This window comes from Diadema antillarum, unplaced genomic scaffold (assembly GCF_040938485.1).
Source record: "Diadema antillarum isolate AM-2024a unplaced genomic scaffold, OU_Dant_1.0 scf00000026, whole genome shotgun sequence".
Lineage (NCBI taxonomy): Eukaryota > Metazoa > Echinodermata > Echinoidea > Diadematoida > Diadematidae > Diadema > Diadema antillarum.
The window spans coordinates 2,200,756-2,221,274 of NW_027270915.1; the positions used below are offsets into that span (position 1 = coordinate 2,200,756).

At 38.3% G+C, this 20,519-nt stretch overlaps 2 protein-coding genes across 2 annotated transcripts in view; one reads left to right on the top strand and one right to left on the bottom strand.

The window, feature by feature from the left end:
* The window catches only part of LOC139734741 (protein FAN-like), a 67,744-nt gene that overhangs the window by 40,493 nt on the left and 6,732 nt on the right, over nt 1-20,519 (top strand). The window contains exons 14-20 of the mRNA XM_071645540.1: nt 9,979-10,021; nt 13,083-13,440; nt 15,734-15,804; nt 16,399-16,457; nt 18,083-18,218; nt 19,009-19,219; nt 19,664-19,814. Coding sequence (XP_071501641.1) covers nt 9,979-10,021; nt 13,083-13,440; nt 15,734-15,804; nt 16,399-16,457; nt 18,083-18,218; nt 19,009-19,219; nt 19,664-19,814 — 1,029 coding nt within the window. The remainder of the gene's footprint in view (nt 1-9,978; nt 10,022-13,082; nt 13,441-15,733; nt 15,805-16,398; nt 16,458-18,082; nt 18,219-19,008; nt 19,220-19,663; nt 19,815-20,519) is intronic.
* Nucleotides 5,684-7,855, bottom strand: LOC139734731 (UDP-glucuronosyltransferase 2C1-like). The gene has a single exon (XM_071645528.1). It carries the CDS (start codon nt 7,427-7,429, stop codon nt 5,843-5,845), a length of 1,587 nt encoding a protein of 528 aa, XP_071501629.1. The 5' UTR covers nt 7,430-7,855; the 3' UTR covers nt 5,684-5,842.

Here is a 20,519-nt window from a genome sequence, read left to right on the forward strand (position 1 = left end):
GATTTCTGGTTTTATAGTATTTGGATTTTTGTTTATAACAATTGGCATGAAATTTTCAAGCACAATTTCTACGGAGATATGCTTTGATAAACACAAACAATGTCAGATGAAACAAACAGCTCATATGTAACACAGATCATTACTCATATGTACCTACCATCATCATCATCATCATCATCGAATGACTTATGAATCTATATCATTATTAACATAGGCTCATGTTTTGTCATGTGCCAGTACTCAGCTTTCTGTGGAAGGACAATGACCGACATAAAAACACCATGGTCAGCCCTGAGGGGCATTTCATGAAGCATTTTGTCCGACAAAGTTGTTGGACAAAGGATTTCAGAAGCTTGTAACAGTTTGTCAGAAAAATATCCGACCAAAACGCTTCATGAAATGCCCCTCTGGACTCCACACAGCGATGTTCACTACTAGTATTCAAGAAAGCCGTACATGAATTCTTAAGAACAGACAGGCTGCGATTCCCACATAACTACATTTGTACACAGAATCGTCTCCACGCACACGTACAGGCAACACATCGTCACATGTAATCACTTCACAGTGGATAGGTCTATGTATGACCTTCGGATCTGCTGCCTCGCACCCCGAGCCAAGTGCCAAGCACGTCTTGTTGCCATGGGGCCGGATGGTCTTGGGACAGTTTCTTGGGATAATTATGTAGAGATCTACCCACAGGGAAAGTTTGTTGACCTCTCTTCTAACACTTTGGAAAGGTCTCTGTGGTAGGTTTATGCATATTGTGTGGGTAAGAGAGATAAGCACTTTCTCATGCTTAAAAGAAACGTGGGAGAGAGAGGGGCCTACAAAATACTGGGGCCGTATTCTGAGAGCTTATTAAGTGTCTGATTAGCACTTAATTACCGAATTGGTATTCTGAGAGCATGATTAAGTAGGGGGTATATTAACTACCATAGCAACAAGCGTTTTGGCGGGAAGGACCTACGCGTTTGCGAGTATCAATGCGCGTGCACCTCTGAGAGGACTTAATCACAGAGTTAATTACGAATCGGTATTCTGAGGGTGTAATTAAGTATGAAAGTTAATGGAAAACTTAATGATACCTAAGAGTGTCATTAACTACTCCGATATCACGCATTACATCGTGTTTTCTCTGCCAAAACAATGCTTACCGTCTTCGGTAACCGAGGAGCGGTTGAATTTTGTTATCATAGTATCCGTAGAATTCAGAGAAAAAAAGATATATAGCCGATCTTTGAGTAATTTTGTCTTTTATGTGAGCAAAGAGGTTGAGATCTTCGCGTGCGTAGGTGAGGGGTTGTAGTCAATACCGGAGTGTGCGCACGGAGCTCTTGGGTTGTAATTACAGGGGGCATGGAGGAGCGCGCATTGAGGGCATATTTGCGCGTGTAATCATCATTTTGGCTTCTAACAACGCGTCTGATTGGATGGAATAACAATTAGATGGGAGGGACCTAAGATAATTACAGGGGACTTAATCATACCTTAATTACGTCCTCAGAATACCGATTTTGCCCATGATTAAGGGCCTATTAACTTCACGACTTAATCACGAAGTTAATTACAGACTTAATTACGACCTCAGAATACCTCCCCTGAATTTCCCCAATGATGCTTTTGCAGCATACATTATCTGACTACATAAATCATTGCCCAAACTATTACAACTGTGGATGCCATGTATTCTGCGAGTTTGATATTTTGCAGTTTGGGATCTGTCAATGTCATGGAATAATGAAAAAGTTTTTTTTTTTTTTCATTTCAAAAGGAGAGTTAATTTTCCACCTTGGTGACAATGTGTACAACACGTTTTTGTTACTGGAGGTAATATCCCGATGTACTGTGCAAGTTGCTGATGTCATGAACATCGGCTGACTCGCAATATTTGTGAAAATAAAAACACAGCGAAATATACCTCGTAATGAACAGAATCTCCACATAAAAATCAGCTGCTGGCATTTTTATACAAAGATAGTTGTTATCTTCACTAATTCTCCAGACATTACACCTTGCCTATGCGGTACAGTCTGCAGTTTAAAGTTGTCTGTACTCGGGAGATAAATATGTGCTGAGGAACACCCTTTTAGCGACTGTCAAAGATACATTTACGTTGACGCTACTGATCCTTTGTGTCAGACAACTTTAAGTTTTATTCCTGGTCCATAGCCATCATAGTCATCCATTCAAGAAGTTTACTCACATTTTGGACTCATACTTCTGTGTTCAACTTTGCCAGCATCAAGACACAGATGTATGGGTACACATAAAAAATAAACCTCTGTCATTAGAATCGCATGTTTCTATATCAAAGCTACCAGGAGCAAACGTCAAAATTCCATATCACAAAAGCTTCTAGTGAATCATTGAAGAAGAACAACAATTTTTGTCATGAATTCATGTGAACTACAAATGTAAGCAACTGTCATTGGCACAAAAGCAGTCTATAAGCATTTTATGTCTTTGCACACACAAATATTTCTCAACATTCACCATCATTTATATCAAATTTATTAGGAACAATGCCTCGCAACTCCCTTCGTGATCCCGTCCTGGATCATCCGGAGTCACGTTGTGCCATGATAATGTCACAGTCTTGATTAAATATGATACCTGATTGCAGGCCATAGAAACTTGTTACAAATTGTTTCAAAAAGTTTCATAAATGGGCTCATACTTATTGTTAAAAGAATAGACATACAAAGAAGCAACCACAATATGCACAATACAGTGGTTATCTTTCTCATCAGCTATAAAGATTAGTGCACAAAGACTATCAAACAGTAAACTATATAGGACCTGAATTCAATATACATGTATGCAGTACCGGTAATGCTTTTTCTTGTTTTTACACAAAGCCACCTAAATCTGGTGGAATTTTCTAGTTTCAAAGCATTTTTCTTGTAGTGGGTGGTAGTGAAGGGAGCACCAGATAATATTTAGACCCAAGGATAATATCTTCCAGTATTCCATTGAATAAGTCCATCCAATACAGCTATTTGTATTTAAAAATGTAATAAATTGTGCCTCTGTGAGAAGATAAGCCATTTATTCACCTCTGAGCAATTCAAATCAGCCATCATACAGTATGTACATGTAGTATTTTGTATACCCAGGTATCTACTGTATGTACACACTGTACTGTGTGCAAATTGACTAGCATTATTGCTCAGATCATGCCGCAAATCTACACAGTTTACATGTACCTCCATGGGATTCGAGGCATTATTGCACAGTTTTGTGGTCACAGCAGCCTAAAAAACAGGTCATCCCGACATGTCAATATCAATGTCGATCACTCTTCCGCCAGGCACACTTGAGATGGCGGACAATATGTTCTTGATATAAGATGCCAATTCAGTACATTGTTCTGCAAGGAAAGATGATGTTGCTAGAACAGTGAATATAGCATCATGATTGTGTTTGAACTTCAATATGTGATATAAATGCTAATGTGAAATATTGATGCCCCAGTATGAATAGCAAAGAAGGATTGATTAGTTCAGACGATCTGTACTCCTATGCCCCTGATTGCCACTATGGCTAGCAATACACTTCACTCGTCATGTAGGCTGCTATGATGGGATCTTGGTTAACTATCTGTCGCTCTACAGCTGTGCGTCATTAGCGTCTGGATGAGTCATGCAGCTAAAGTTATGCACTTGAGGAACTACCTTCATTTCCCTCACTATGAACACACAGTATGAACAGAGTTTATGTGTAGAAAGCACAATGAACCTGTATAAAGAAGGTATATTTTGCTTTGTGTCAAAGGTTTTTGGCTCTGTGCAGAGTGCCAGGTAACTACAGATTTCATATGAATAAAGCGTTTTGTAGTGAAGAGAAAAATCCCCTTGAATAAAATCAGTGCAATGAAAAGTAATAGATCTGTTGAAATTAGAGTTGAAGTAAATGTTAAAAAAGAACAAGCAATTATTCATCTCAAATTTTTGCCAGATATTTCTCATATAAAGGACATGAGCCCAGAAGAATGTATCTTATTCCTTCTTGTAATAACAATAAAAGGAACGAGCATCCTGGAAATATGAATCTATAGATCGATCAGTTTGTTTATCATTACAAAGGTATGTAGCGCAAGTCAAAATATTGCATATATATGGAGTGCAATACACACTTTGGCCCATGTTCATGAAAGGTGCATACACATCCCATCTATAAGTGTGTTCACCTCCAGATCACTGGAACAATTTGTTACAGTCTGTTGAAAAGTAAATTATGTTTGTTTGTTTTTTAAAATCAGATTGTATGAATCCTGTGAACACTGCATAAAACACCTGCATTTAAATGACATGATATCAACTTCTAGGTCAGGTATACCAGTAGTAGTGTAGTGCAATGTATTATTAACCCGTCGAAGATTAGCTGCTTTTGTTATTACACGTTTCCCATAGACACCTACCCGAGTATATACGGGACTAGTCCTCATCGGGTTAACACAAAATGGCTGTTCCTGATTGGAATGAGGTTGCACGGGTATGGCTATAATAATACCTCACATACTCTTACAAATATTGCACTCCAAGGCCCCTGAAATTGACAATGGGTCCTTAAACTTTGAAGGGTTCCCACTTGATAACAGTAATGGGACATGCCACATGTTACTGATCTGCAAGAATGACTATTGTATACCATCTTGAGAACAATAAGTTAAATTTGTTACGGGATAAAACTCGTTATGATTTCAGTTTGCCACAGTAAAGGGCCAGGAGCAGTATTTCAGACATGCCCTGAATACAGGAGCTTATTTGGTATAAACTGAGTGGAAAGATTTTCTCATCTTTGAGTTGACAATCTCAGATATCAGTGCAGATTAAGCAGTGAAGGATGTACGCATACCATAGCAAATTTGGATGTCTCTTTGTTCACCAACCTTACATTATCATCTTACAGTGTGTAGTGTTACATCATTCCTATTCAAGAATGCTTGGTAGAGAGCATGCTCATTATTCTTTTCATCGCCCTGAATCCATGTGAATGGAAATGAATACCGAACATAAATATACAAATAATTGCAAAATTGTTTCCACATGGAATCCACATACACATGAATCAAGGCATGTATTGAAGTCTGCACATTTAGCACACACTTTTGTCAATAATATCTATATCTTGCAGAAAGTGTTGAGCCACAGAATTCTGGTCGCCAAAATGCTTCATTGTTATACTCCACAACATTTAACAAGATGGTAAATTTCTTCATTTGTCACTTACCACAGCGACACAGTTAGTAGATATGGTAAGAAGTCATAAAGCCCCAAACAACATAAGATGGAAACATTACAGCATAATGATACTTATACCATCATTCTACGTGTCATCTTCAAATGAAATAGTTCAAGGCTTTTCTTTCCCCTACTTGCACACTAATGATGCTAAAGGCACTTGTTTGGCAGAAATGATTCCTTTTCTGGTTGCAGTTTTTCATGCCTGAGTTTAAGTTTGGATTGTATGCAAAACATTGCCCAACAATTTCTTGTCGACTGCATGATAGTTCCAAACTAGTTTCATTAATACAGAGAGCTGCAAAATTTAGTGAGTGAAAGTTTGAAGAAAGGTTCCCGACAGTTACGATCAAAAACTGGCAAGAGTACAATACATTAATTTACGGTTACGTGTAGTTTTTTGTTTATTTTTTTGGGCATTTGTTATCTTTGCATCATAGATAGCTCATCACCTGTCAAGAGTGAATCATGGTTTAACATTTGTCAGCCAAATCTCCGTTACTAGATTCAAAGATATCGGCGAGTGCCATGCTCTGAAAAATGGGATAATAATACTTTTGGGTGGGTGAACCAAGACTCCTAGCAGTGTTTCCTCATCAGCTGTTCTTGAGATGTTTTCTGGTAACTACCCGGTAGATGAACCACAGGAGTTTGGAGCTGCACTTGTAGAGTGAAAGTCCGAGCACAATGAAAATGACAAACATGACAGCAATGACATCCAAGAGTATATGTTGCATACGACTCAGTTCGGTTGCTGTCGACTGCAGGTACTGGCCCCCGTGCTTGATGACATGCTCCACCCAGAAGGCGGCCCGCTGGGCAGGGGGCATGGGCCGATCCCTGAAGATTGAAGAGAGCTTCTTGGCCTTGTTTGCAAAGCTGGAGGTGGTGGTGACCTGGCGGATGGCCTGATGCAGGCTCTCCTCCGTCACGGTCAGCTTGTTGACCACAACTCCAATGCCGGATGAGGTGACCCTGGCGGCGACGTCGAACTGGTCTCCGCGGAGGGGCATGACCACGGTCGGTACCCCGTGGTAGATGGCCTCGTAGAATCCATTATTTCCTCCGGGGAACACAAAGGCCTTGGTCTTCGGGTGGCCCAGCAGGTCGTTCTGCGGCAGCCAAGGGAGGACTTTCACGTTTCCGGGCAACGGGAACGGAGGGGTGTGGCTTAGCTGGAGGATCACATTTTGAGGAAGCCTTGCGAAAGCGGAGATGAATATGCTGAGCTTACTGTTTGCAGCAAAGAGTTCTTCTGAAGACAGGAAGGAACCAAAGGTGCAGATGATGACGCCATGCTCCCCAGAACTCTCCACGAAGTCTTCCAGAGATGGCGAGAGTTTCTTTGGAGGCTTGGTGGTTAGCCCTCCAACCAGAACCACATTCGGTGTCAGAGCACATGGATAGTCAGCCACAAAGTCACTGTTAGCGAGGTAGAGCTGGGTTTTTTTCACAATGTCTATCAGTTCAACAGAGCTGTTGTGTGTGTGCAGAAGCTCATTATACCATACGTACTTGTCTGTCGTCAGCCAGGGGACGAATGCGTAGAGGAAGGTGTTGAAAAAACGCTGCATAAAATTCATCTTGTTCGTAAATCCTATACCCGTGCAGGGCAAGTAGGATGGATTGAAATTGGATCCCGCTATCTCTGTCTCCATGCAGGGATTTGGAAATGATATGATACCCACGAGTGGAATGTCCAGCATTTGAGCGACGATCGGCAGGCAAGGCCACAGCATATCATAGATGATGAGCGAATAGTTTGCGCTGCGTATCCTCTCCAGGAGCTCTTTGTCTGCGAGAATAGCCTGACAATCCATGAAGCGGTGCCGCGGAGGCTTGCTCTCGATATCCATGTTCTGGCTGTTGAGGGAGGACAGGAAGGCAACCTTGCTCAAGTTGGCGTAGAGCTGGTAAACCACCTTCTTGGGCATGGCCGTGTTGAACACTTCAAAGCTGAACAGGTCAGCATTCGGCCCGCTTCGTGCCTGCTCGTAGTACGCATCGCTCACAAAGTGGGTGACATTGTGACCCCTGTGCACAAGCTGCTCGCCTATAGCAGTGGTGATGTAGTAGTGGCTCCCCTTCCCCAAAATGGCGTTCATGAGTATTTTGGCACCGGCAGCATGTCCAATATTTGCGTAAATGCTACAAATGGCCAAGAAGAAAGTGAACGCTTCCATATTAGTACTATTTCCTTGAGAGAGAGAAGGCTTGGAGTAAGTCTCTCCCACAGTCCCACAGCTTCACCGATCACACGTGTGCTTAGCAACCCTCTCTGCTGCCTGCCTGCCTGCCTGCCACTCCCTGTGCAGGCGTCTATCCAGCAAGCACTGAAAAATCTGCAGGTACAGGCATGTGCAATGCTCCGTACATGTGCCGGGGGGGATTTAGCGGAAGAAGGGCTGAGAGCTGTCCTTCGCAGGCATATCCCTCTTTCATGAGCACCGTGCCCTGACTGGCAGTCTTGAGTGACAGACGAGTCGAGAGTCGCAAACTTGCCGCAGCAGGCCAGTCCGTTTTCTGTTTCAGCAAGCATTAAGCCACGAGCAATCCTGCAAGCGATCCTCCTGCCCAGCCCCTTCCCACCAGCAGAATGTCGGCTCTCGGTATCGTGCGTGAACTCTGAGTGAGCAAGTGCAGTGAAGGCAGAGCATGCCGCAGCTCGCTAAGCCGACTCTCAACAGGAATATTACATTAGATTAGTCCCCATTGGCTCACAGCGTAGTCTCTTATCCTTCGTTACTCTCCTCAAGTTTCACTTCCTCTTTCTAATTTGAGGCGAGTGAGAACTCCAAAGACACAGGTTACAGCCAATTTCTCCCCTCTCATACACATCCCTCACTCTGTACATTGGGGGACAAAAGCCATGAGAATTAGGTAATTTAATTCTCCATTTCCTCTTGCTTGCTGTCCAAGGGCTGTCATCATTTGGCTATTTCAAATCTGTCTTTCTCTTTTCATTTTGAACTAACCAGGAAGTATGCATATTTCAAAAAAATAATTGATTCGTGTCTCATATAGACTCATTTGCAGAGCTCCATTCAGTTAACCACAAGTCATGTAGGTTTCATCCACACCTGTTTGTTCTTTTGATTCAGCGCATGTTGCGTCAAAGCTGCCCAGTCTGTGTGTTGGAGAGCGCTTCTCACAAAATGTTGCACATTCAGTAGTGTCGCCATGGTGACCTTCCTGGAAGTGACTAATCACACAGCACGCCTCCCTTCGAGGCCACGCATGGATGATGAAGCTGGGCCAAAATCATACATGCTGTGTACAAACAGAATGAAATGAAATGAAACTCTCCTAAGCCATTGCATGCCAGACAGCACAAGTGCATTAAAAAGTCATTATGTTTATTACTGATGTAAACTTTTACTGTAAGCCTGAGAGGACATACCAGCATGTGAATATTACAGCCATTTTCTGAAACAAGTGTTTTTGTTCCCAGAATGTACATTTAGTCTTCTAGAATGAAGAGTTTCCAGGAAATTTACTTGGCTGTCGTTGATTACTCAGTTAGTCATTAACTCTATGAGGGGGTGGTCTGTTCAGTTAACCAAATCATCCTTATGCAGTATCAGCATTATAAAGAACATATGAAGAAAATTTAGCATATTTTTCACTTTTCTTGCATGATAAAAGTGCTCTTGACTTGCCCCTTTCATGAGGCAGGGGGAACAATATTACCCTTACCATAAGTCAGTAATAAGTCAAGGGGATGTGTGCTTTTTTTTTTAAGAATAGGAAATTTGGAGGAATTCTCTTTATATTTTCTTGAATCATTCTACACAAGTGACATCACAAACTATAGAGATTAGTAGTCTTCTCATCTAGTGATGGCAGCACTGAAACTTCAAAAATTCTTAACTTTTGAATGGATTGTCTGATATTCTCCAAACTTTCACTGATGTGTTCTACTTAGTATTACTGCATTATTTCACTCAATCCACGTGTAAATGAAGGTGAACTTGTCCTTTAAGTGTAGTGAAAGTTAACTTGCTCCAGAAACACCAGCACACCCCCCCCCCAAAAAAAAAGTGAAACAAAATCAGAAAGGAATCACAAGATCGCGAAAAGTGAAAGGAAATGATATTGAATGTGTGACCACTGTTCCTGACAAAACAAATCCATCAACATGTTGAGCACTTTATGCCATCTTCCCTACATCAGTTAATGTGAAAAGAATAGTATGTAATTGTTGAATTCAAATGTGCAAAGTAATTCAGTGGTTTAAGTTTCAGAGGTATGGCATTGCTTTGATGCAAGGAACTTTTGTGACAACAGAATTAAAAAAAGAAAAAGTTATGGGATGAGTAGCACTTAAACATATTATGCACAATAAGTGTACTTTACATGTATTCATCGTGTCATGCACTTTATATATCATTGTGAAGAAAAGTGTTTCACCATATTTTTCTCTATTTCTTTTTTCTTGAATTGAAGTAACACTGATGCATTATTGTAGAGGATGTGTATTGGCTACATGACCCCCAAAAATTCTGATTGCTTCCTGCCCAGATGTACCATGTGTCTTTCTTTCAACTCCTACAGTACAGTGCAAGGCATAGTACATTTGATAATATAGTTTGATAATCATACACTAATTAGTAATGCTATTCAGTTGTGGGGATTGAACAGGTAAAGTCTTATCTTGTCTGCAATTATGACTGTCCATTTGTTCTTTTTAGATATTAACCAAGTTTAATTTCCTCTCTGTACTTTGTTTCAGTGTTCTACTACTTGACGTATGAAGGAGCAATTGATCTTGACAGGTAAGAGCCATTTTGATTGGTATTCTTGTCCCAATTCTTTGAGGAGAGCTACAATTTAGTCCATCAAATCCTTGTGTTCAGTATAAATTGAGAGCTGTGAAACTAACTTCGTTATTCTTTCGGGAAAACTCACAAAATTTTCCTGATTGTTTGACCAATGGTGTTAAATCCATATCACCAAAATATTGTATATGTGAGTTTGAGTGTGTGTGCATGTGTGCTTTTGTGCATATGATATTCCAAAATGCGTTTTATAATATACAATTTATGTGTGTCATGGATGACATAGAGGTTTTTTTCTTTCTTGTTTGTTTTGTTTTGTTTTGTTTGTATCACCCAAACATCTGCTTCTTTGTTAGATAATATCCTTACAAATGTAACTATCCCTATACAGTCAGGCATTCTTGTAAATGACATCAGTGATCATTTACCGATTTTTGCTATTCTATCAGACCCTACTTATATCAAGAATGTGTTGCCATGTAAAAATCAGAGACGTTTGATTAATGAATCTAATTTACGGATGTTTTTTATGAAGATGATTAATATACGGTGGGAAAATGTTTTTGTTGAAGATGATGTAAATGATAATTACGGTATCCTTTTGCAAATATTTCAAGAAAATTATGAAGAATGTTTTCCAAAGAAATTATTTTGTCCAAAGAATAGAAATAAAAAACCATGGTTAACAAAGGATTTATTAAAGCTTTGTCATAAAAAATCACAATTGTATAAGAAATATCTTTTGAATCCCACTTTGTATCGAAAGGAAATGTATAGAAAATGTCGGAATTATGTAACTATGAAGATACGACAAGCTAAAAGAGATTATTTTAATAGGAAATTTGATAAAGTAAAAGGTAATATGAAGAGTATTTGGAAATTGATTAATAATATTTTGTATAAAAGTCAGAAAAATACTGTTATTGAGTCTCTTCATTTCGGTAATGAAAAAGTTACCAATAGTCAAGATATTGTGAACACATTCAATGAATATTTTGTTAATATTGGTTCAAAATTGCAAGATTTAAAAAATGATGTATATGAGAATAAGTCTTTTCAAGATTATTTGAAAATGCCAAATGGTAATACTCTTTTTTTGAAGCCTATAACAAATGATGAAATAATAACTATAGTTAATAACATGAAGAACAACATCAGCTCTGGTATTGATGATATTGATATCAAGGTGGTAAAATGTGTTATTTCATTGATTTGTGTTCCGTTATGTATTATTTTTAATGAATGTTTGCGTACTGGTACTTTCCCTGAAAAAATGAAAATTGCACGAGTCACACCAATACATAAAAAAGGACAATTAACTGATGTGAATAATTATCGTCCAATATCAGTATTGCCTATATTTTCGAAAATATTAGAAAAATGTATTTATAATAGGTTAATAGAATTTTTGAATAAACATAATATACTTATTAGTAATCAATATGGTTTTAGGCAGAGATATTCAACAGAAACGGCAATATTACAACTGATTAATAAGATAAATCAGGCTATAGATGATAAAGAATATGCTTTAACGGTATTTATTGATTTAACCAAAGCATTTGATGTTATAGACCATTTCATTTTGTTACAAAAATTATGTTATTATGGTGTGAGGGGCACTCCATTAAAATTATTTACAAGTTATCTCTCAAATCGTAAGCAATTAACAAATATTAATGGTGTTCATTCTAATCTTAAAGAAATAAAATGTGGAGTACCACAAGGGTCTATTCTTGGGCCTCTTCTTTTTTTATTGTATATAAATGATTTGCCGTATTCAACATATGATGTAGATTACATATTATTTGCAGATGACACAAGTGTATTTTGTAAAGGCACAGACCCAAAGACATTATTTCATAATATGAATGTTCAACTTGATTGTATAAGAAATTGGTTGTCGGTAAACAAATTGATTTTGAATGTTGATAAGACCAATTATATATTATTTGGAACAAGAACTAAAATTGACAGTAATTTGAAATTGATGTATAGAGATGAGGAAATTAAACGAGTATATGATATAAAATTTTTGGGTGTTTTTATTGATGATAAATTGTCCTGGAATTCTCATGTGAATCATATATGTTCAACAATATCGAAAAGTATTGGTGTTCTGTACAAATTACAATTTCTTCCACAGAATATTTTAAAGATGCTGTATTATTCGTTTGTTTCAGTTCACATAAAATATTGTAGTATTGTTTGGGGTTTTACTACAAAGAAAAATATTGATCGTATTCATAAATTACAGAAACGCAGTATTCGTTTGATAACCAACTCTTCATATTTAGCTCCCAGTAAGCCATTATTTCTTAAGATGAAAATTTTACCTGTTCAAGAATTTATTTCTTTGGAAAGTATGATTTTTATGTTTAAAGTTTCCAACAATGTTTTTTCTGAAGTATTTCACAACCATTTCACTTTGAATTGTTCTATACACAATTATAATACCAGGAATGCAAAAAATATTCACACACCATTAAACCGGATTTCAAAAACTCAATCCTCCATTTTTTACCATGGCCCTATTCTTTGGAATACTCTTCCTCCAACACTCAAGAGTAGCAAGATCTTACGTCAATTTAAAAGGCTTTATAAAAAACATATTTTTGATGAAATGTATCTGAAACTGTAAGTATAAGTATGCATTGTTTCCACCTCTGTCTCTTTTCTTCTGTTTTCATTGTATCTTTGACATTTGTTTTATCAAATGAATTTGTATGATAATTGTTTAGTTGAAATGTATTGATAATTGTTTGTAGGGGATCGTTTCCAACAAGCCTCTTGTGTGCTTTCTATGATCCCTCCATTCAAAATGTATAAATGTTCTAAGGCAATTGTATTTTGATATTTGTAGATGTTATGTTTTGATATGGAAATAAATGAATGAATGAATGAATGAATGAATCTAAATTCAAGTATGTCTTTGATGAAAGGAGTCAGTAGTTTTTAAAATAAGGCACCTTTATTCATGCCAGATAGCAGTTCATGCTGTGTTGAGGTGGTAAAATTCATTTCTGTTGATGGGTTGTCCTGACTTTTGTATGTCCAGTATATCAGATCCGAATGAGAAAGCTTCGCTTCAGGCCCAGATCATGGAATTTGGTCAGACACCCAAGCAGCTGTTCACTAAACCCCATCCAGCCAGGTTTTCCACCCCAGCGTCCAGCATTGGGACGGCGGCGACGGCGGCCACAGGGGTGCCCCAGGAGGAGGAGCCACAAGCTGCTAGCGGTCACCCATCAGCAGGCCCCCCTCTGTCCAGTCTGGACGCTTGCACGGAGTCATCGAGGTCACCGTTGGAAGGGTTGAGCGAGAGCAGGACAAATGATAGTCAAGGAATGTCATTTGAGTCCCATCCAGCGGACGGTAGGCAATACATTGTACATACTGTGCCCAGTCATTCATGTGTCATGCTTATAATGTATCACTGCTCGTTGTTTGCTGATTTGTATGTGTAGTAGTAGTGTGCTTTCTCTACCTTTTTGACATGGATGTCTGGAAAACAACCAAGATTGTAGAGGGATTATGCAATCCTGATCATCCTTTATGACATCACAATGGACTTCCTGCTGTATTGTCAAATTGTTTCCTGCTGAGCGTGTATTTCTATTAAACCTTTGTCTTGATGAAGTGTGGGAAGTGAAATGAACACCAATTAAAAAGCATGGCAAGTTCAAGACATACATATACTGTACAGCAAGATATTTTGGTGGCATGAAATTTTCGCAAATTGCTACTGGCATTCAATGCATATAGTGTAGACAAGAACTTAAGCATTTATTTTAGTTTCGCTATACTTTGCTTCTCACAATGAAACATGAAGGGTCAAAGAAAATGCTTGCATTTGTAAACCAGAATATTCACTCTGATACAAATCATTACTACTTGCTTGCCTGCCTTCTTTTTTTTTTCTTAATTTTAATTTCAATTTCAATTTATTTTCATATTTCTCACATATATCACAATATAAAGTAAATTGATACGAAATCTATACAGAACATAATTCAAAATAGAACTTCACCGGAATGTTCAAAAGTTTGTCTTGGTATACACAAGGTCTGTATACATATGCGAGTTAAACTGAGATCATGATGCGAAAAATATGATGGGGCCTGCGTAAAAGCAAGCTTGTATAGAGCCGCAGGTCCCGTGGTAGAATCATATTAGGGGAAGCATAAGTACAGATATTTTTAGACCATACTATAACTGGGGGATCCGATTAAAACGAACAAGATCAAATCAAATGTTGCTAAATAAGATACAGAATGAAATACAGAATAAAATACAGATAATATTACTTACTCTGAAGCAATAGTATGCATAGTTATGCACACGCTCTGTTTACAAAGTGCATTTGGTTCTTCCATTGATATCACTGTGGGGCCAAAGAGCATTTACAAAGTGCATTTGGTTCTTCAATTGATATCACTGTGGGGCCAAAGAGCGTTTACAAAGTGCATTTGGTTCTTCCATTGATATCACCGTGTGGGGCCTACCAGTATATATGAATATGAATACCCTTTAATGTACGTATTGGTGTCATAGTGTGAAGAGCATTGTTTATGTCTTCTATTATCATTTATTAACTCCAAAGCTCACAATCAGCTCCGTCACTTTGATGAGACAGAAAAGAGTTATGTTTCTGACTTACATATGTATTACTCCATCTCTCATCTATTTCATGATTGCGAGGGCATTAATAAGTTAAAGTAGTATTCAGGCGTTGCCGGATAGCGTTAGCGGACATCCGTCTAGTAATGACTTTGTGAAAGAAAATTGTGTGCCGGTGAAAGTTGTCTGCACTCCTAACCAGTGCTCTCATGCGTGGAATACAACAACCATTACAGCCAAAAGAGGCATTTGTCTATAGTACAGAATCAGTTTCAAGTTTTATGGCTGCATGCAATTTTTCTACCCAACTGAATTGAGCTTCCCTGACCAAGGAACACATTCACCAAAGGTCACCAAACTGACGAGAAAGGAGATGGTCAGATTTAATATTCTGCTTTCCGTCCATCGGGTGGCTGGTAACGCTATCCATCGAGGTGTGACTGCCACTATAGAGATGCCAGCAGTTCTAATAATATTCACAAACTGCCTAGTCATGCTCCAAATGAATGTTGGCCAATGCAAAGTCATGAGGATACCATGATGAATTCAGTATCTAGGTAGCATTTCAGTATAATTATGACAGTATCAATTTAAAAACAAAAACAAAAACAAAAAAACCAAGTACGATGTCACATCAATTCGATCATGAAAATCTGATGGCAGGCAAAAGGCGCCCATTTCTTTGTTGGTGTTGGGGTTTTTGTTTTGTTTTGTTTTGTTTTGTTTTGATGGGTCATTAAATTCAAGAGGACATGATTTATACGAAGAAAGATGCTAGACTGAGCTCAATTATAAGTGACGTACATTGTATTTGCTGGTATATCTGTAAGCCAGGAAATTTTGACAAAACTTTCTGGTATGTAGTTACATATTGCAGCTATTAAATTACATGAGCATGCATGAACTGTTTGATAACTCCCCTTCACTCCCCTCTCACCCCCACTGGAGGTATAAAAGGAAATTGCATAACTCTTTTTTTTTTTCTTCTGTTAAAGGTATACAACATATTTCATATTCTTTGAAACTGATTTACACCCTGTTGTAGACCAACTTCAGGATCCTGAATCGTCTTCCAATCAAATAGGAAAGAAGAGTCCCCGGTCTCCATGGGAACGGATAACACATCTACAGCCCAGCTTTCACTACAAGCTTCACAAAGAGTGAGTTTTGCCAAGGCAGAATCAATCTACTTAGTAATGTTTGTCTTTTTATAACGAGACAAGAATTTTTGCATGATATAAAGACATTTGACCAATATAAAAAAAGAAAAAGATATAGAAAAGTGAAAGTGTCAAAGCACATGTGATACATGTATAGATTAAACAGGCATAACTGGATATTTTCATTAACCATAAGTATGTTTTGATGAAAAAAAAATCATGTGTTCGTACACTTGTATGTTGCTGTCTCTATATCTTTAAGAATTACATACAGTGGTATGCTCTATATGATAAAAACAGGTGTACTGTTGGTAGATTTGTGACATCCATGCTTGGGAAATATACCAGGTATTAAAGCAATGATCAAGCTACAACCTGTAGCTCTCATTTTCCAGAAGTTGATCATATTGGGATAACTAATGGTGTGTGTGTTTGTACACCTGTATGTGTGTGTGTGTGTGTGTGTGTTTGTGTGTCTGTGCGTGTGTGTGAGTGTGTGTAGAGGTGCATAAAAGCAAAGCATAAAAGAAATGTGTTGTACAAGTGTTTATATTTTGACCCTTTTCTTCCCTGTTTCTCTGTTTTTCTTTACAGTTCAGTATGTGACTTGAAACTCTCCAGTGACAATAAAACAGTCTTCTCTGTGTCAAAAGGTATTCATACACCTATAAATATTGTCATACATGTATAAATATATGTCATGTGTTGAATCTTACAGGATCTCATGCGCCGAGAATGTCAGTTATGATAGATGTGGTGCATTATGAATGTACTTTTATTATTGTTATTCATTATTATTATTATTATTATTATTATTATTATTATTATTATTATTATTATTATTATTATTATCATCATTATTATTATCATTATTATTATTATTATTATTATTATTATTATTATTATTATCATTATTATTATTATTATTATTATCATCATTATTATTATCATTATTATTATTATTATTATTATTATTATTATTATTATTATCATTATTATTATTATTATTATTATTATTATTATCATTATCATTATTACATTCAAGTCAGTCTCATTTGTGTTATCTTTGGAAATGTATTAGATATGGATGCATGATCTAGGTCGCTGAGCAACTTTTATAGGGATTGAAATCAAACCGTGTAATTTCAGCTGTGACAGAACTGGGAAGTAAAACGTGTTTCACAAAGAAAGAAGCTCTTTTCAGTCATGCATCTTCTCTAGTCACCAAAAGGAGACATTTCTTGAAGGTCGTGCAGCCCTGCAGGAAAGAAGTGTAATACAATGTGATGCAAATGATTAATAAAATACAATTTAGATATTTTTGCAAGGAAAATTTCTGCCCAAATTAGGATGAAGTCATCCAAACTATGGTGCATTCGGAAGTAGCAGTGGTACGAGTTTTCAGCATTGGTGATATCTGGCATCCCATTATGACAGGAGAGGTCTCAAGAGTATATGGTTTATACATAATCTCCATTGGAACAGAGGAGAAGAACTGACAGAAAATTAAAGAGAGTGAAAGAAAACTTATCATGCACAGGAGCCGTTAAGCAAATAATCAACGTTGGTGAAGGTGATGGGACAAACTATCACTTCCGAGGCGATCTGGATGTAGCTATCTTTCCGAAGCGCAGCTGAGGAAAGATAGCGTACACATTCAGATCGCCGAGGAAGTGATAGTTTGTCTCATTGCCTGAAACTAAAAGTTGATTATTTGCTTTATATTCCACATTTAGGGTCCTAGAAAGTCCCATTTTATTCCACATCTGAAACCGTTTTAGCTGTCTTTAGGTATCCTTAGAGCTTAGGCTACGTGTGCGCGTAGATGACAAAACAATGTATTTGCTGCATGCACCGCGCAGCACCGAAGTGAAAGTGCGTTGCACTGTGTACTATCAAGTGACCTAGGTCACATGATAGTCCACAGTGCAACGCACTTTTATTTCGCGCGTACTCAGACTTCCGTTAGGACTGTGTGGACTGTGTGGAGAGCAGCGAAACATAAGGGACTATCAACATAGAGTGTAACGAACTTTTCTTCTCAGGTGATGTGATGGGCAAAACTACGCTTCATCACGTGATCAGCTCTGGACCAATCCTATTGCAACATTCTTAGTATGTGGAATATAATAGGGAATATCCCTATGAAATCACAATTTTTTCCCTTTCTTTTTATTTTTAGTACCAGCATGTTGTGTTCTCTCCTTGGGTACAAGTTTCTCGTATCTCACATTTCGTTTCAATCCAAATCTTGTTCTCTTTTCTCCGACCTGTTCAGACACGCAGCTGAAAATGTACTCCTTGGAAGACCAGCGGCAGCTGCGCAGTGTCAGCCTGTCAAATATGTCCTTGTCCGCCGTACTGGTTACCCCCGACGACAAGAATGCAGTAATCGCTTCCTGGGATAACTCAATGTAATTATCACTTCATGCGGGAATTATAGTGTGCGATTATGTATGCTTGAAATGTTCAACTCGTAGAGCAAGAGGGACTATTTTTGTTGTTGTTGTTTGGTGTGTGTGTGTATAGTCTGTAGACTTAAAACAAACTATGGATATCCCTGCTAAGTTATCCCTGAATGTTTCATTGACTGGTGTTGAGGTAGAAGGAGGGAAGAAATGTTCAGTGACAAGTGTAACGGTTAGGCCAAAGGACATTCTGTCATTCTTGCTCTGTAGCATTGTCTGTAGATTTCAGTGGTGATGGTTTCATGTGACACTGGAATATGATGAAAATGCAGAGTTTTAACTTCGCACTGGTACTTCCCAAACAATGATGAAAATGAATAACATGCAAAGACAACTGTCAAATTTAAGATACAAGTCTTGTGTGACTGAGGGCTTTGTCTTTTTCAACGAATGTTACCCACTCATTCACCATGGCCGCACTCGTACAGTAAAGATACAATCGGTACTCAATTCAATTCAATTTAAATTCAAAATGATTTTGAATATACAATTCTATATTTTCTATACAATTAATCAAGTTCAGATATCAAGATTTTGTACAAGGTTTCTAATGGTGTTAGTGAAAAATTTAATAATATTGCATTAAGCCATTTCTCATGACCTTGCAAAAGCTTTAAGGTATTCATTACTAACGTTTCCTCTCTGTAAAGAGTGTTTCAAAATTTAATATGCAATATAGGATAGGTCAAAATCCTCTCACTTATTTCAATGTTACACTGTCTTCATTTCCTGTTAGCTATGTGTACTCTGTGGATTATGGGCGTGTCCTGGAGGTCATTCCCGCCCACGACGACGCAGTCTCCGCCCTCTGCTGGCAACACAACACGCCAATCATCGCCTCCGCCTCCTGGGACTCGACGGTCAAGATGTGGTCCTGCCAGGGTCTGGCCAACGGGGGCCAGAGGATCGAGGCGGAGCTCCTGGCGGAACTGGACCATGATACTGGTGTAAGCAGTCCAGTTACCCACGACGACCTGCTGGCATCTTTGAATTGTCTGAGTGCCTATGATCCCTTCCCCATGTTTTGTCACTATTACTGGAATTGTGATATTTTGTTGACGTATTTCGAGGTTTTGGTTTGAAAGAATTTTTGGAGTTGGAGAGAGATAGATTGGAGGTGTTGAGAGTAAAGTAGCATGCATGCTTCAAATACAAATTGTAGATGATGATTCTTACTTGATATTGTAAAATCCTTTAAAGTCCTTTTTTTTTTCCTTCCCAGAACTTCCCTGACTTTGGTTGTTGATTGTGCTTCCAATCTTGAATCCATAGGTATCACAGGGAGATCTTGTGTGATCTACATGTAAATAGTCATTTCTGTTGCAAACACGTTATGTCAAATCCATTTTTCTTTTTTTTTCTCCTCCAATATGTTGATGGTTCTCTGACAGGTGACATGCGCAGTCTTGAGTCAGGATGGCACCCTGCTCCTGTCGGGGACTAAAGAGGGCGACGTTAACCTGTGGAGCGTGGAGCACCAGATGGTGATGAGGCACATTCAGAGTCACTCGGGGGCCGTCAACGCTGTAACCTTTAGCCCTGGTGTGTAGTCTTCCTCAAGGCCTTTTGAGAGTTTTTTTTTTTTTTTTGGGGGGGGGGGGGGGTGGGGGAGACCTCAACAGAAGTGCTACCTTCCTATGTTTTCTGGAACTTAGAGTAGGAACTAATGTGAAATCTTGTAGTAAATAAGTCTCGCAAGGAATCGTTTGCCATTGGAGCTGAAGGTGTGTGCCTAGATGCCACTGTTAGTCTTTTGCAGCATTTTTTTACAGTTTTTTTTTTCCCCAAAGTAATGCAGGTTTCATGAAAAATACTGTTTTTTCCCCACCAAATATGTGTCTCTTCAGCCGTCAGAATATTGCAATGCTGTTTACAAGGTTGGCATCCATGTGTGTGTAATAAATTGTACCGAGCATGTTAGAAGCGAGCGCTATCTGTTAAAGGTAGGGGATACCTTTTACAGACCTCCCAAAATGCAGCAAAACATTAAATATGAACCTCAGGGGACTTGCTTAGGCCACTGCTTAGAAATTTGGAAGTCAACAGTTATCTAAAATTTGAATAATGCACAAAACTCAACTACTCAGTAGTTCTGTGTGTCAGCCACACTTAAGCCTTTTTGTTGCATTCTTCTGTATTTGTGATCTATAAACACAAATCTAAAAGTACAAGAGCTGATGTAATAACATATAGAGTGTGTGGTAAGAATGTATATAGAAATGTTTGTAAGTGTTGATGACCTTTCTT